This window comes from Nipponia nippon, unplaced genomic scaffold (assembly GCF_047370975.1).
Source record: "Nipponia nippon isolate SJK-2023a ecotype South Korea unplaced genomic scaffold, ASM4737097v1 scaffold_5, whole genome shotgun sequence".
Classification (NCBI taxonomy): Eukaryota; Metazoa; Chordata; class Aves; order Pelecaniformes; family Threskiornithidae; genus Nipponia; species Nipponia nippon.
Window position 1 is genome coordinate 32,211,023 of NW_028262369.1, and position 17,547 is coordinate 32,228,569.

At 54.3% G+C, this 17,547-nt stretch overlaps 1 protein-coding gene across 2 annotated transcripts in view; it reads left to right on the forward strand.

The window, feature by feature from the left end:
- ERI3 (ERI1 exoribonuclease family member 3) overlaps window positions 1–17,547 on the forward strand; it is a 135,934-nt gene that overhangs the window by 92,281 nt on the left and 26,106 nt on the right. For both annotated transcript variants that reach the window (XM_087730316.1, XM_087730317.1), the window contains exon 7: window positions 4,387–4,486. In XM_087730316.1, coding sequence (XP_087586442.1) covers window positions 4,387–4,486 — 100 coding nt within the window. The remainder of the gene's footprint in view (window positions 1–4,386; window positions 4,487–17,547) is intronic.

Sequence of the window (17,547 nt, forward strand, 5' to 3'; positions counted from 1 at the left end):
CAGGTCACGGCATCACCACGTGCGGAAGGGACGGGGCTGGCTCTGTTGGCGTCGACACGTTGCCCTAGCAGAGCTCCGGCAGCTCCATGAGGACCGGCCCAGTCCCTCCCTGCAAATGCGGGAAGGATTTGTGGAGCTCCCCGTGGAAGTGAGCATCCTGACCTCTGCGCAGGTGCCCTGTTTGCATGATGCAGGACGTTAAATCTTGCCTTAATGTGACTGCCGAACACCGGTTTTTGTGAAGTGTGCCGGGCACTTCCCCATAAATAAATGATGGAGCATTATTCAGTCCACTTAGATCAATACATCAGCTTGACAAGTTCCAGTTCTGGGAATTTTCTGTCCCCCTGGAACATCTTCTCTGCAGCTGTGCTGCTCATAAACCACGGTGTGTAGCTCAAACAAGCTCCAGGGAGCAGGGCATCAGGATCTGGCTGTGTTGGCGCTGCCACCTTGCTGGTCCCCGTGTTGCTGGGGACTGGGGCTGGTTTGCACTGGGATTGCAGCAAGGGCAGGCAGGGTGGACTCAGTGCCAAAGTGGGCACCATTTTCACAAGAACTAGACAAGTCTTGTGTTCTTCCCCCTGCAAGCAGCGCCGTGGCACTGCCCAGCATCGCTGGTGTGCCCTCTGTGCGCTCCTGTCTCAGCTGAGAGGACCATCTTTACTCCCAGCGCTACTAGAAGTGGTCCATGGAGCTCTTGTTTCAGGCACTTTGCAAATTGAGGCAGATGCAGCATGGCCACTGGGAAGTTTTGTGACCTGGTGCAACACGAGAATGATCCCAGACTTTCTTTGCTTTATTACAAAGGCAGCCCCAGATGCTGTGATTCTGTGCACGCAGCATCTCCCTGCCCCAGGCTGCTGTACCCCCATGTCTTATCCCCTAATAGCTCCCCACCTTTGTTTTTTTGATTTTCTGCAGGTTATGTGAGGTACGGATTACCTTAGGACTTACCTCCCCATGCTGACACTTTTAACAGGGTGTGGATCCGTGGATTATCCGTGGTGCTGGCTCTATGCATGGAAACACAGTATGTTCCCAATCTCCTGCTGCTGTTAGCTCACATTTATCACAGGAGTATCTGCTTACCTTTGATTTGAGATCCCTACATAAGGGACCCAGGGTGGTATTTGTCTGTGAACTGCTGCGTATGCCTATGGGATTGTATAAGTAAATAAACATAATTAATAATCATCTGACTTCAGAGCAGCATTGGCAGAGAGGTAAACGTTGCCTTCACAGAATGAAAAACAAAATCAGGAGAAAAGGGAGACCTTTCTAGGAGCCGGTATGAATGGAAATAATTGTGTTCAAGCTGCTTCAAAATTATTCTGCAAACATCGTTTGATGGTTTTTAGCAGATCAGAGGCACTGAGTTTATCTCTAAATCAGAATTTTGACCAAAACCATATAAAAATAGCTTTTTTAAAAGATGCCTGCATTTTTTATCAGTTAAAATGCAGATGAAAATAAAATGCCAAGGGTCCTGGCCCTGCTTCAGTGTCTGACCTAGAAGGGAGCAACCCAGTCCCTGCAACACGAGGACTGAACCAGAGGGAGGGACAAATTAGTGTGATTTCCTGGCAAAAAGGGTTTCATGGCATTTTTTTAAATCCTTCAGCTTGCGAGCACATCAGGGGCATCTCGGACTTTCTCATGGTTTGCCATAAGGATAAGCGCTGAAGGGGCAGGGGTCTGTGCTGCTGCCGGCGGCCGTGCGGGACTGGAGCGGCGGAGGAGCCAGCAGAAGAGTGGCTGCGGATGGCACGGGCTTCCCGGTTTCCCGGCGGCTGCGGTGAGCTGGCAGCGAGCCGCCGGCCACAGGCACCCCTGCGGACTGGGGAGCCCTGTGTCAGGGAGCCTCCGGCACTTTCTGCCTCACTTAAACAGTCAGAAGAAGAACTTTCCTGTTTAAAGATTAAACGTTGTCTTTAAATATTAAACAGCAAAGCTCCTCGCTCTTGATTGCGTGGCTGCTGCCGGCAGGCGTCTCAGAATTGCCAATTTTAATTAAAAAACTTTGTTTTCCAACGCAGCCCAGTGATGGCTCCTCCTCCTCCGACCCCACCCGGGGCTGGCTGGCCTCTCCCCTGGCCTGCCTTCATCTCTGCCTCTGTGCCTGCATTTCCCTCTGCCTGCAGCAAAGTGACGGTCCCTGCCAGCCCCGAAGTGTGAGTCTGGGACTGATCAATGCCCCTGGCACTTCCTTCCAAAACCCCAGGAAAAACAATTAAAACCTGATCGATCCTGCAGGCAGCTTTGAATATGCATAAGTGCACACTTGACCTTCAGTGGTCAGGCCAACTTCCACCCCGGCTGCTTAACTAGTTTGCTCAGGTATTGCGGCTGTACCGAATGACCTTGATTAGGAAAGCAAAATGCGATGCAAAGATGGCCCCGGTGCTGATCCTGGGGCCGGGGCACGCGCCCACGGCTCCCTGCTGATGCTGCTGCCGCAGGGCTGGGGGAGGCAGGCAGGGGTTTGCACTAGCGCCCAGCTATCAGGAGCTTTCCAGAGCTCTCCCCATGGCTTTCCCAGGATCCTGCCAGCCTCCCACTGTGCTCCCTTGGTTCCTCCTGGCTGGGGTCCAAGGGATGTGTCTGGGCTGAGAAGGCAACCTGCGATACGGTAGCTCAGAGCCTGCCTTCCCCCAGTGCAAGGACAGCCCTGCTCCCTCCCTGTCCCATGCATCCTCCCTCCGAAGCGGGCGGGGACACCCCTTCCCCAGGGATGCCGCCCATTGCTGGCAACCCCGAGCCTGGATCCACTGGTGCTGAGCGTGGGGACCTTCCTGCGCTGTGCCTGGACTTGCTCTTTGGGACAGAGCCCAGGAGAGGGAGCCACACGCGGAGCCGCCGCTGCCGTCACCCAGGGCCACACGGCCGGTGGGTGGTGGGGTCCCATCCTGCACCCTGACCCCCAGTTCCCCCCTGCCCCGCGGCCAGCCAGCCTGCATCCCAACCACGGCAATGAAGATACCAGAGCATGTTTGTTGAAGGCAAAGGAAACCTCCCTGTTGTGTACACAAAGTGTGATTTCAGTGAATTATGCATAGACTTAATTAGGAGTTTTAATTGCTAATCATCTCCCAACAGGATTAGCAATGCTGTCTATTAATTATCTGTGGAGCCCCCTGTTTTGCTAAGGCAGGAGTAACAAAGCAGCATGAATGGTTACGTAGGCCAGTAATAAATTAACTCCCCCAAGCCCCGTAGCTCCCGGGGGGCTGCTGGCAGCGGGGGCTGCGTAGGGGCCGACCCTGCCCGCGCTGGGCAGAGCAGCAGGTAGGGAGGGCAGAGGGGTTGGCAGCAGATCCCCGTGGCAAGGTAGTGGGCTGGTGGGGGGAACCGCTCAACTCTGCTCATCCAATTCAGCCCCGTTCCCGCTGCAAAGAGCATCTCCCCTGGCGTTCCCAGTTGACGGAGGGTGTCGGCAATGCCCCGCTGCACCGTGGCCGTGGTTAGCGATGATCCCCACTGCAGGAGGGAGATAGGGGCTGCTGGATTGACCTGATCTCATCTGGGGACAATGGCCCTCACGGCAGCAGAGATAGCGCCGATGTGAGCGACGCTAAGCCCACGCGCCCTTCTTACTGCTCACAATGCAGCGCTGAGCTTAATTCCTCAAGATGAAGAAGATACGTGGCTGTCAGGCTGTAATTACAGCCGTGCGTGTGACATGGAGGCCTGGCTGCTTTCATGTTTGCGTTGTCCAGTGGATTTTTGTGCTGCTCGGGCTCCTGCCTGCCTCACTCCTGCTGGGAGCCCTGCCAGGGGACGCGGCAGAGATGGAGCAGGCTCCCTCCGGCCAGGCTGCGGGCTCTGTGCAGTGGGGTGAGCAGTGCTGGCTCCTGGTGATGGAGAGTCCCAAGGCAACTGGGGCTCTGGGGATGGAAAGGAGAGGGGAGGCTGGGAGGGCTGTGCTTGCCGGAGGGGAAGGGGGATGCCAGCCAAGCCAGCCTGGGCACGGGCACCCCTTTCCAAACCCCCCTGACTCCTGGTGCTGGCCCCATCCTTGGGAGGATGACGTTGGAGCAACCCAGGGACACGTGAGACGAGCTTGCAGCCCCTGGCTCGCCCCAGCATGGCAAAGGTGGCCTCAGGTGATGCTGATTCGGCACAGTGCCTAGCAAACCTCATGAGGGTTGTCACCCATACAAGGACAGGCCCTGGACACCTCTGCATCAGGTGGGACAGGCCAGGGTGAGGGTGCTTTGCACAGGCGGCTCCAGGAGAGCTGCTGCCAGGGCAATGCGTGGGTCTGCACTCAACACGGCAAACACAGACCCACGCTGGCCCCAGGAGCGGCCAGGCCTGGGCGAGTACAGAATGTGTCTGCACATGGGCTGTGCACTGGTCTGACCCTCTGCTTCTCTCTTCCAGGCGTACAGCTTTGCCATGGGGAGTTGGCCAAAGAACGGGCTCTTAGACATGAACAAAGGACTGAACCTACAGCACATAGGGAGGCCTCACAGCGGGATAGGTGAGTGATGCTGCCCTGCACCCTTCCCATCCCTGCGGCTGCTGCTCCGGGTGCGCGGGACGTGCCTCGGCTCCGAGAGCTGGTCCAAGCTGGGGTGCTGAGAGCCAGCCAAAGGGCTGCGGTGTCTCCGGCTGGTGGAAGGGACGAAGATGTGTCAGGGCAGGATGGGCACACAGGACGAGCTCTTGGTCCATGGCACATCCCAGTGTGACAAACACAGCTGCCTGTCCCTCTGGCCAGGGATCTGCTCCCCTCCTCGGTCACTCTGGCAGTGCTCGGGCTGGGGGTGGATGTGGGCAGTGCCAGGGCTCGCATGGTGCCTGGAGCACAGGGCGGGAGTCCCCAGGCTGGGCGGGATGCTCTCCCTGTCAGGCCAGTCCTCCAGCTGCTCTGGATGCTGCGTTCGTCCTTGGAAAGGAGGCTCTGCCAAGCAGTGCAGCTTCGGGAGCTGGCTGGAAACACGCTGCAGAGTGAAGATGCGTGGCCCCAGCTGGAGGACTGAATCATCGTCCCGTTTGCTCACACATGTGATGAGTTTCATGGTCCCACAGCCTGCTCCAAGATAAACAACTGAGACTACCATGAACAGTGGCAGAGCTCCATGTTTCCCCTAGCTCCTCCGCACCAGGGATCAAAGTGATATGAGGAGGGAGACCTGGCCCAGGACACTGAGGCCGTATATCTGCCTGCTGCATAATGCTGGGGGTGGAGAGCTGGAGCAGCAGCAGGCTGCACTATGGGCAGGAGCTCAGATTTACTGAGCCTTAGGCAGGGCTGTAACTCAGGGCTGCATCGCTCTTGCCTGTCTTATTTCTGTGCGGGGTGTTGGATCACCTCTTGGAGATCAGCGATCAGGTGTTCCCTCTGTCTCCCAGCCCTTCATCCACGGCGACTTGTGAGCATTAAAGTTTGCAAGGAGGTAAGATTTACTTGGAAAAGTCACCAGCTACCTGGGCCTTGAGGAGGCTGTTTAATATTGTTTCAAGACTCTAACCATTAAACTCTCCAATCAATCCAAGTTAAGGAGATGAATTATTTAAAGCTCACCAGCTTTTAATTAGCAAGCTCCTTTTGAACTATGGATCTGGTTGCATTATTGACGGAGGTAGCATTAAAATTTGCTTCCTTGCCTGGGAGCAGATTTGCCTTGCTTGTGTGCCATGTTGGGGGGATCATGGGGAGGGATCGGGGACTGCAGGAGTTGTGTGTGTGTGTCCTGCTCTGGGGGCTTGGGCTTTTCCTAGGGTCTCCTGGGGGATGCAGGGTTGGTTTGTGCCTCGTCTTTTCGCATTTTATTTATGGCAAGAGCTCTCTGTTGCTGTCATCTCTTACTCTGACAAAGTGTCCCCAGCTCTGGAGTATCATCTGTCTGCCGTAGGTTTCTGCCCGTGTTTATCTCAGTGCTGTTGTCTTGCACAGGTGTCTCTGCCTAATGGAGTTCAGAAGGATGCTGTTCATGTCCCTCCCGACTCCAGTCCTTTGGGAGGGTTTCGCTTCTTCATTTCTGCCAAACTTCCTCTATGAGGGAGCATTCCCGGCTCTCCCCGGTACAGGGTGAGCCACGGGCAGATTGCCCACAGAGAAGCAGCATGTCAAGGCCCAGCAGCCAAGCTCCCTTCTTGCAGTGCTCCATCCCAGTAGCAAACCTGCCTTTCACACACTGTTGGGGAGGAGATTTACATGTGTGCTGTGAAGGATGCCAGGCCAGCAGTGTGATGGTCTCCATCTCCCTGGCACTGCCAAGGATGCACACGTGCCCTGTGCGTTGCAGCCTGCTGGCTGCTCCATTTGGGCTGGGTCCAGAGCAGCCCTGCCCTGGATGTCTGTGATCCTCTGCCTGCCTGCAGAGGCAGCGGCCGCTGGCACCCTGTGCCTGGTGGCTTTACTGCAGGCTGAGCCCCTGGGAGTGAGCTGGAGGCACAGCTCATTGAATGGCTTCTTGGGAGCCCCAGGCACAGCTGCTGCCTGCGGTGTCAAGGCTGCTGGCTTTGGGGCTTGGTAAGCCAGCGTCCCTCCTGGGAGAAGGCTCGGGGCAATGCTGGTATCTGGAGACATGCCTTGCTTGGCATTTTGTCAGGGCACCAGCCTCCTGGGCTTCTGGCCACTTCATTTCCCAGCCTTCTGGCTTTTCAGGTCCTAGTCATGGATCAAGTGACAGCCTGAGAGGTCCCCAGGCCAGGGGCCGAGGAGGGGCTGCTCATTGCAGAAGTGGGCTGGGCTGGCTTCCTTGGGTCTGGCTTTGCTACCTCATCCTGGAGCAAGTGTCAGTCCTGCACAGCCGAGTCCTTCAGTACCAGCCACTGGGACTGGGCACGGTCATCCCAGTTGCTGACGGTTGCCCTGTGACCTGAGCAGTCTTCATCGCTCTCCTTCATGCTCTAAACTGCTTTTGCTTCAGGGCTGGGAGGAGCCATCTCTTTCCCTGCCCAGGGCTGTCCTCCCCTTCCCTCCCTGGCTGAAAGGAGCCTTGCTCCTGCCACAGCCCTGCCCACTCAGCTGCATAAATGACCCCTTCTCAAGGACTGCTGCTGGAGAAGAGAGTGGAGAGCGGTGAAGCACGCTGCCTGCCTGCCTCTTGCTGCCTGCGGTGAGACAGGAGCTGGCTGTGGCTCTGGGGATGCTCCCATGCGGTCTAGAGCCTCCCTTCTCTTGTGGCTGGTCCCAGAGTGCAGCAGGGTCAAGTGAAGTTGGGGAGCTGTGACAGGGGTCCCCAGGGCTGCCTGAGGTGGGTGTAAGCAGCGTCAGCCCCTGACTTTCATGGGTTGTTGATGTCCAGAAGTCTGCAAACCAAAGCCTCAGCTCGCTTATGCAGGGATGTGCAACATGGATATTTCCCTTCAAATCTGACAGAAAAATTGCAGTGGATGGCCACTTGTTTTTGCAAACAATTTGCAAGGAATTTTGCCGTCTCGCCTGATCGGTTGTGTATTGCTTTATTTTCAAATCACTCTCTGATTCACTGGCTCAGCAGATATCTGCTCCAAATCCCTGCACTTGGCATGCTCTGGGACCAGTCCCACTCCTTGCTTTATCTCCTGTCCTTTGTCTTGTTCAAAATCTGGCGAGTTCAGGACGCTCGACACCCTGCAGGGCCAAGGCTGGATTCTGGATGGGATCCTCACCTTTAGCAGCTGGTGCCTGCAAGCACGAGGGGCTCGTGGTGGAGCAAGGTGGAGTCTCACCACATCCCCCGGGACATTTGGCTGCACATACAGCAAGTTGCTGAACAGAGCTCACGTTCTAGCTTTCATCTGGTTTCTACTTGCGAACAAGTGAGCTGCGAATCTTGTTGAAGGGTTAGAAAAGCGATTTGTGTCACCAAATACACCAAAGTGTATTTGCATACACTGCAAATACAGCTGCCTTGGGGTGGGACGGGTAGGGGTCTGCTGCAGTTGTTTCACAGGAGGGAAAAGGCAAAGGAAGGGGAAAAATGTCAATATTTCAGCTTGCTGAGGGGTGCTGGGCAAAATAAGGAGGTTGGAAAGTCCTGCCTCAGAGAGTGAGGATACAGAAAATCCTTGGGAGATGGAAAAGGAGCAAAAGGAGAATGAAACCTGTTCTTTCATACCTTTTCTTGGGTTGGTATTGCAGCTCTGAGGATTTCCTCTGGGCTGAATGTGGCCCTGAGGACCAGAGGGGACTTTTTTTTGCAGCTTCCATCTCTCCCTGAACATGGATTAAATGTGTGTCAGCTCTAGCATGGGCTGTGGGATCCTGGGGTGAGGAACTTCTTTTTGTCTGGTGTTTTCTTGACCCTCAACAAATGAAGTTGAATCTTGCCAAGAAGTTACTCATCTTACAGACGTGTGCACATTGTGGTTCTTAAAACACGTGTTTGAGGCGCTGCTTGCCAAAAATGAGCTGCAGCTTGTAATAGGGGTCTTGGCACTCTCACACAAAGACCAGGATTCGCAGGCTCCATGCTAGTGGAGCTGGGTTCTTGTGTTGGGGTCTCTCTACTGAGTTTCAGGGACTGATATAAATCAGAAGGATTTCCCAAGCTTTAGTTGTGACTTAAATCAGCCAGCCAGTCACCTGGATTCAGTAATTGATTTTCTTCTATTTTCGCCCTTTTTTTTTTACCTGTTTCCCTGAAAAAAGGTCAGGTTTTACTGACCAGCACCTATCAAACCAAGTGCAGCTCTCCTTACCACTGCCCAGTTGTTAAATCTGGTTATTCTTTTATTCAACAAATGCCCCATATTTGCTACCTTTATTTTGGTTGATTACGTAACCTAATATGCCTTTAGTCTTTGTTTTTAGATATTTGTTACATTAGAAAAATGGTGAATTACTATTTGTTCTTGAAGAGGGAGTGATTAAATTATTACTCATTATTTGAGTTGTGGCTCTTTTGGATGAAAATTGGAATGCCATGTTAAAGTACCCCAGCAGTAGTTTGAATTGGTTTTATCAGTAAAATCCCGTTTCCCTTGCATGTACCCAATACAGAAGGAAAAGTAAATTTCAGAATACCTTTTAGTTAAAAACACCTGGTGCATGCAACCAAAGCAAGAAGTGATGGTGAGTTGAAGGAGTGTTTCTGGAAACCACCTTTTCAAGATTTTGGAATTAGTACATCTCATCCTCTCCCACCTTAGTTTGTTGGTTTGTTGGTTTCGCTGGTTATGGAAAAGATAAAAGGCATACCTTCTTTTTTTTTTTCAGTCCTTTGCTATCTCTCAGCTCTGAACGAGCCAGTTATTGAACTGAAAATACACCGAAAAAAGTAAAAAGTTTCCAAATCTGGAGAAGTAGCTGCTGCTGGGAAAGTTTGTTTCTCATTTGTCAGCTCTGCTTCTACCTCCAGTTCACTGACTCTCTTTAAAACATGATGTTACCCCTTGCTACTGGTCTTTTTTGAATCTGATTGAATTTAATAGAATATTTAAAGTTTAGACTTTAGCACACAGATTATTATGATTTTAGATTTAGTTCTAAATGCCTGGTTTGTTTGGGTTTTTTTCTTTTTTGGGGGAAGAGGGTAGCCAGGCTGCTGCGTCTCTTGCTAACGAACCTGCAGTACCCGTCCCAGACGACCAGGAGATCTGGTTCCACAGTAGCGCCTGTCTTGACACGATGCCCTCGCTGGGCTGTTTTACACCAGCTGGCCTAATCCCATGAGCCGTGAGCCTCTGCACGGGGCTTCACTGTCTTCCCTGTGCCCACAGTCCCCCCGGCCAGGGCTGCGCCATGCTCCCTCCGTGGGGATCTCTGCCGTGCCAAATGGAAAAGCCCTACCTACCTGGGCAGGTTAGCAGCCCATGCGGTGAGTGACCGAGCAAGCCACCATGCCTTCCCGGCTCCATCTCTCTCTTTTCATTTACTGATTGGAAATCTCGGAAGGTTAGGGTGTGATATTGTTCCTGATCCAGAGCATTAATTAGGCCTCGGAAAGAAGAAGAGGAATTGCGTGTTTTTAACAGTGAGGTTAATGGGATGCTCGCAGAGTAGACAGTTTTAATGAGCTTCAACTCGATGTGCAGTGAGTTTACTCTTTGTGTTAAAAGGGTCACACTGCAGTAGTTTGATGTGGATTGTCTCCTGGCCCCCAGTGTCATAGGTGAGCGTCTGTCAGAGTCCAGTCAGAGCGCATTTACTTAGTGACACGATTCTAATTAACTACCGCAAGCTGCCACCGCCGCGGGGAGCCGGGCCAGCGCCTGCCGGGGGTGCCTCCTGCCCGGCGGAGCCATCCTTCTCCCCGCGCCGCTCTGCCTGCTCTGCCCGCTTGTGTCCCGACAGCGCCGGGCTGCTCTCCACGCTGACATTGAAGGAGAGGGCGGCGAGGGCCTCGCTCGCTAAGTGCGGTGGCAGGCGGTGGGCCGCCCGCCGTAATGGGTGCCTTTGGCTGTCAGCGCCGGCTCTCCCCCCGGGAGCTCAGCGGGGGCTGATGAGGCTTCGCCTCACCCTGTGAGGTGCTGGGAGCTTGTGGTCCTGGCAGCTTGCTGACTTTATTTCAGCCTCCTCTCATTCTTCCCTGTTTTCCTTTCCCGTCTTTCATTTTCCTGGCTCCCCCAGGGGTGCAGGGAAGCCTGCAGCCCCCCAGCATCTGTGGTATCCCCGGTCACCCTTGGTGCCCTCCTCTGCAGTGGGCCAGGGGGAACAAGGGGACAGGGACAACACTTTGTGAAACTCCCCTTTTATTTTTTTCACCACTTTCCATCCCAGCCCACATGGCTCTGGCTGGCAGAGCCGGTCCCACCCTCCCCATCCCTCCCAGGGGATGGGAGAAACCCTGAAGAACCGCGTGCTCCCCCAGAGCAGGCAAACCCCGTTCTTTGGCTCTTTGTGGTGGCACGCAGCCGATGCCATGCCCAGGGGCAGCGCCGTTTGCACCACACCATCTTTTTGCCGGGGGATGCCGAGAGCAAGAGCTGAGCCACGGGGCTCACCGCTGTGGATCCGGGCACGGGGCTGCCTTGGGGCCGCTGCCCTGCACACAGCGGCCCCAGCCCAAGGCAGAAGGGGAAAGACTCCAAGTTAAATAATTAAAAGAGACTTAAGTAAAAATCAACAGAAATGTCATCAAATGAGCAGTGTCATCTTGAATTAGCGCTTGTAAAGGTCAGGCGGATCCCAAACAGGTGCAGCGGCTGTGTGCCGGGTGTCGCGGCCAGGCAGCATGTCCCGGCACCCAGGGAGGCAGGGTGCAGGGACCGGCCCCGCCGCTCCGGGGCACCCGCTGGCCCGCGGGTGCGGGGACAGGGCGGCGGGTGGGTGGCAAGGCGTCCTGCCGCCATCGCCGGGCCCTGCATCCCCAAGGAGGGGTGGGGAGGGAGGGCCAGCCGGGGCGGCCGGTTAGAGGACGCGCGTCTGTCAGAGTCCAGTCAGAGCACATTAGCGCGGTGACATGATTCTAATTAACTACCGTGAGAGGTGTCACAGCTGGAAAAGCAGTGAGCAGAGACAAGCTTTTAAAAAAAGAAAAAAGCAATGTGACAGTCTTTTCCCCCCCCCCCCTTTCTTTTTCTTTTCTTTTTCTTCTTTTTTTTTTTTTTTAACTCTTGTGTGCTCTCTCCCCTCCATGTGGGAGTGGATCTAAAGATAATTAGGATGTCTGGCTGCCTGGGAACCTGAGCCGGGGCTCTTTTGCTTTCAGTCATGTAAGTTTTCGACATCTCTCTGAAGGGACTTGGTGGCGCAGTGGATTACTGCGCGCCAGAGTGACAGAACACTCTTCTAATCGTAAACCCTTTTTAGAAAGGATTCTGCTCTCCCTTTTTCCCCGGGAGCAGCGGGGGGTATGTTCTGATCACTGCAGCTCTGTTCCCATACACGCTACAATGGGAAACTCAAGGTCTTTCAGCTGTTTCCTGCAGTTAACAAAGGAGGCACAGAAGAAAGAAAGGAAGGATGATTGAGTGTTTGTGTTGACTGCACTCACCCCTCCGTCCTACCCTGCCGAAAGTTGGTCTCGCGCCCGCTGGGGTGGGGGTACGCGCGCTCGCCCGACCCCGCTGCCTGCCCAAGGGGTGTGATGGGTTCCTCGCACCTTGCCCCTCGCCTGTGGGCTCCTGGTCCCTGGAGAGAGCGACCTTTGGAGGGGAGGGTGAGACGGGCTGCCTGAGAAAAGGCTTTGGCTGCCTGAGAAAAGTTGGGGTGCCGCCGTGCGCTCCTCCCAGCCCCAGGGCAGGCAGTGGCAGTGCCCGCTCGCTTGGGATGTGCAGAAGGTAGGTGCGAGCCCCTCTCTTCTGGCTGGAAGCAGTTACATTTGCAGCACCGGTGTCAGGCTGAAGATTTAAGAGGGATTTCTGGATTATCTGCTGTTTGCCGTGCCACGATACCAGGGAGGTCCAGCTGCAGATTGGGGCAGGTCTGTCTCAAGCCCCAGACCTTGCTGACCCCCAGCAGGACAGTGCTGCTGTCGTCCTGGAGCTTGCATGACTGCTGCTGTACCCCCCTTCCTTTGGCTTCTGGTTTTAGGCTGTCCCTGGCCTCATCCTACCAGTGGTAGGGCCTGTATCCCTTGGCAAGAAGAGCAGATCTGCTCTCCCTCCTTCCCTCCCTCCCTCCCTCGCCAGTTGTGATCCGCAGCCCAACACCTGGCCCAATTCCTTTCCCCAGTGACAGATGAGAAACCTCTTAAATATGTTTTTCATATCACTCTAAAGTGGTGTTGGCATACTGGGAGCACGGTTAGAGGCTGATGGTGTGTATTATATGTGCTCTGTCTTACTAACCAGCCAGTCCCAAACCCAGGAGCATGCAGATGTGAACTGATCTGTACTAGAGAGACCCTTGCACTGCCTCGGACCCTTCCCGCTGTTGGCTATTTGTCCAGTCCTGTTGCTGAGCCTTGCAAAATATCCCACGCACACTGCTGGAACAACCCTTGCACTGACTAAGCCCTGTCCCATGTTGTGCTGGGTGGGTAAAACATGTTTGCTAGCACTTGTTCTCCAGCCCCTGTAACAAGCAGCACTTCCCATGCACCGTGATGCATCCTCCGACACAGTGAGACACATGTTAGGTGAGAGGCGTTGGAAGATCATTAACTTTCTAGAGAGCTTTTTCTGTAGAAAGTAGCGACGTAAAACACCAAGTGACATTTTGATTTCCCTGTGGATTCTTTTGGTGCCTTGGTGTCTCTGCGATGTGTCCCAGACGAGGCTAAATGGTAGCGTGTCTTCCCTTACCTGCGAGGAGGGGAAGAGTTTCCTGTTAATGAACATAAACATCTCAATTAAGAGCACGGATTGCCTTCCCTGCTCTGCGCCAGACTCCGGTGGAAGGTGTCTTTAACGTCAAGCTGTCCTGCAACAGCAATGTGTCCCCAAACCTGCCCTTCTGCACCTGCATCCTGGGGGATCATGAGGGTGCTGCTGTCCCTCTCGGCTTAGCCCTTGTCTCCAGGGGTCAGGCATCCATGTTGTCCCGGCTCTGGCCTCCCTGGGCAGTGCGGGGCTGGTGGCTGTGGGCACCGCAGTCCCCATCTGCGAGGAGGAGAGACTCCTGCCCAAGTTGTACCGAAGATCTGCCTGTAACAAGAGTGGTGGCAGAGGTACGGAGCGAAGGCTGTGTCAGCGAGGGATGCCAGGTTTAAAGCTGCCCCGCTTCACCTAATGAGAAATGATTGCGAGGTGCAGGAGGGGAAGGGGTAGCAGCCAGCCGGAGAGACTCCACCACAATTTAACAAGTTTCCATTCCCCTGAGTTCCCTGACAAGACCCCCCTCTAAGTCTGTACAGGAATTCATAAGAATAGGATAATTAGGATGTTTCAAAGCTGCGACCCTCAGAGGAGTCCTTGGATTAATCTGTTTTTTCCCTTAAAGACATCTGTAACTACAATCTTTGTTTCTCTCCTCTTCTCCCAACCCCCCCCCCCCCGCTTCTTTTCCCCCCTTGTCTGTCTCTGTATCTCCTGTCAAACCGTTGCAGACGTAAATGACAAAGAAATCAGAAAGAGAGATCAATGCAGTCCAAATTAGCACTTGGAGATAGACTGTGCTGGAGATGTCAGAGCCTGACCCCGGTTGATCTGCCAGCCTCCGCCGGTGATACTATGCAAATTGCATCCATCTGGCAGAGCCCAGCGAAGGACTAATGGGGCAGGGAGGGGGCTGTGGCCGGGCGCCTTTGGGAAGGGGAGAGAGCTGGGGGTCTTTGGGGAGGCGGGGGGTGCCTGTGATCGATGGGGGAGATAAGGTACTGCGTTGGCTTCATTTGCGCTCCTGGGCGGATTAAAAACCAAACTCCAGATAAGAGATAACCAAACTTCATTTCGCTTTTTATTTTATTCCTTATTGCTACCCACACACAACCTAGTACCAAAAAGAAGGGGGAAAAAAAAGATGGTTCTTGGTGCTCTTGTTTCCTGCACGTCATTACCACTGATGGCAGTTTGAGGGGAGAGACAAAGTTGGGGAAAGAAAGCAAAAAAAAAAAAAGCTAGCTGCTTAAAAGACTACTGTAATAGGAACATGGATAATAGAAATCTCAAATTACGGTGATCGCCTTGTTAAGAAGTTTGAAAATACGGCCAGATTGTCTTTAATGAGAGAAATATGGCTGTTAGTTAGTGAAGGAGGAGGGAATGGACCTTGTTTCAAGATCTGTAGCTCGCCCATCAAAGAGGCACCGGCTGTTTCATTTCAAAATCCTGCTCCTCTGCCTGATATTAAAAATAGTTGTTAAAGGCTTTGACTAGCAAGACGATTCTCTTTGGCTTCCTACTCTCTCTCCACCTCCCCCGAAAGACTTCGCTAAGAGAGAACTTCTGCTTTAAAAAATGGCCAAGCAAAGAAAGAAGGAAAGTTTTGGGCTGCGGGGTGATGCTGCCCCTGGCACCCTGGGGTGCCCGGGAGCCTCAGGCCAAGCGCCGCCGGCACCGTGGCCGTCCCTGCCGCAGCAGAGGGGAGCTCCCTCCGTGCCGTGCGTCCAGGATGAGCGCTGTGACATGGTACAGTCACTGCTCTCCTCCTCCTGGCAGCCCCAACCCAGGCACGGGATGGCAAAGGCTCTTTTGGCATCCAAACCCCCATTCAGTGCCGTGGTGCTGCTTTCCTTTGCTCTTCCCGCTGCCAGCGGGAAGCGACGCTGGGCCAGGGCTGAGGCTGCGGAGAAGGGCTCTGACAGAAGCTGGGTCTGGCAGCTGCCCGCCGGCCCCCGCCTCTTGTTAAGAGCTAAGGGGCACCTCTGTGCTGTTAGGCTCTGACCCGTAACTCCTGCCTCGCCGCTGCGCTGACAGTCCGCTCTTCATTCTCCCCTGAAATCAAAGGATCGCATTAATTGGTTTAAGGATCGCTGCCCTGTGTCCTGAGTGGCCTGTTTAAGATAACGAACTTGGAATGTGTTAATAGCCAGTATAACTCAGCAGAGGATCTAGGGACGAGGTCCGGATGGGGAAGATGCTGCTGGGTGGGGAAGATGGGCACCGAGGCATCAAAAATCTGTCCAGTGCTGTTTTTCTCTCTGTCCTTATACAAATCAATGTAATTCCCCTGCTCCCAAGTTGCTAACATGTTGAAATCCCAGAGCAAAGGACTCTGGCAGGAGGGGAGGGCTGTGCCAGCCAAACTGCTGCCCTTTCCCAGCATGGCCTCACTCGCTTTGTGGGTCTGCAGTGGGATCAGATGGGATCTGCTCTCCGCTTTATCCTCCGCAGCGTGAGGTTGTTCCCAAAGCCACAGCCGCCGCTATGTGGGCTGATCCCGGCTGTGCCATTAACCACCCAAGCTCTTGCTTGTTCCTGGTCCTGCGGCAGAGCCCCATGGCAGGCACGCACTGGGATGGCAGTGTTTCCCTCTGTCCCCGAGAGTCCTGAGACAAACCTGCTCCAGCTGGAAGCTGGGTTCTTCAAACCCATCGAGAGCCCGAGCAGCTCCTCCTAGCCTGGGCCCTGAACTGGGTGCTGCTGGTGTGCAGGACCTGGAGGGGAGGCAGGAGGAGAGGGGTCATGGTCACTGCTAAGGGTGGGCCGGCCAGTCCATGCTGCTGGGACTGAGGTGCCGTGTCCAGTGCTGCAGTCTGACATGTCTGCCCTGCGTGCGCCGAGGTTTCTGAGGGGGTGGCATGAAGCAGGGGCTCGAGAGCTCCTATCAGTTTTTGGCCAGGTGGTGGCCCAGAGATGCAGCGGGATCAGTGGGGCTGGGCTGCTGTGCCGGGTGGGCTATAGGAGTGTCCTGCCTCATGCCCCTGTGGTGCCGAGCTGATCTTTAACCATGGAAAAACCTCTACCCAGTGTCGTGATGCAAAAGCCCCCAGTGATGGAGAGCACCCGGCAGCCCTGGGTAAGTTTTCCTGCTGTAGTTAGTCTCGCTGTTAATTACATATAGGCTTGTAATGTACAGGGAAAGTCACCACCCGGCCAGAGGGGCTGTCTCTGTGCAGACCTTCCTGCTGCGCCCCAGCCCTGCATTGCCCCTTGCTTTCCTGCATTGCCCCTTGGTTTCCTGCCAGCCCCTCGGCAGCAGGCACAGTGCTGGAGCTGCTGGTTGCCTGTGCTTACTAGGGCATGCATGTCTCCCTGCCCGCCGCCACCGCTCAGCCTGGCCCCAGCAGGCGGGGGACCCATGCCCCGGCACTGCCGCCTCCGGAGCCTTCCCCAGGGCTCTGCGCATGGGGTGAGCCCACGGCAGGCAGGACCCCCGGCCCTTTGCTCTGTGGAGGGCACAGCAGCACCATTGTGCTGGGAATCCCACTCCAGCCATTAGCTGCAGCTGGCCGGGGCCAGCCGCCCGGAGCCCAGGGTACCGGGGCCGGGTCCCCTCTCCCATCCTGTGTGTTTCCAACCAAGAGCCTGAGATTTGGCTTTATTTGCGTGCCCAGGGGACTCAGAGCTTGGCAGCTGGGCCATCTCCAGCACCCACAAAGCCCTCTGCTAGTGCTCTCCCCCCTCCAGAAGTACGTATATAACAGCCGAGAGAGGCAGAGAGGGAGAGAAAAAGAGAGACAACGGCTTTGCCTCCATGCTCCCATCCAGAGCAGTCTCCTAATGAGAAGAATATGGCTGCTAGTTAGCAGAGGGGTGTGTCCTGTAGGCTAAAATGAGATAGTTACACTGCACTGATTGAAGGTTGAGGTTAGAGGGCAGCACAATTATGTTCAGGAGATTCAAGGGCTCTGTTTGATGTGGCAGTTCTAAGCTCCCAGCCAGTGTCAGTAGTTTAGCTCAGGGTTTCTTTTTTTTTTTTTTTTTTTTTTTGTGGGCTAAAGACAGGAAGGATAAAAACTATGGGAATGAGTTGTTACTATTATTATAAAGTGGTGTGAGTTTTTTCAAACATCAGTTCACCCCCCTTTTGCTTAACTGTTTCCTGATCATTATTTTTTAAGCTGCTTGGAGGGAAAAAGAGAGCATCCCCTTCCCCCCGGAGAGTGGCTCTGAATTTTCTCCCAGGCGGGGAAGGTGATTTTTTTGTGCCTGCGCTTCAGCTCAGTTCTGTGACTGTGGATCAGGAAAGCAATTAGCAGTTCAAATTATGCCAAGGCCAAATTCTTTGTCTCAAAATCGCGGGTTAAGAGTTGCAAAAGAACCTTAATTGCCTGGTACTGAACTAGGTATTTTTTCTGAGAGCATTTCCAGTGCTTAGGGCTGTTTATGGGTGAGTCTCTT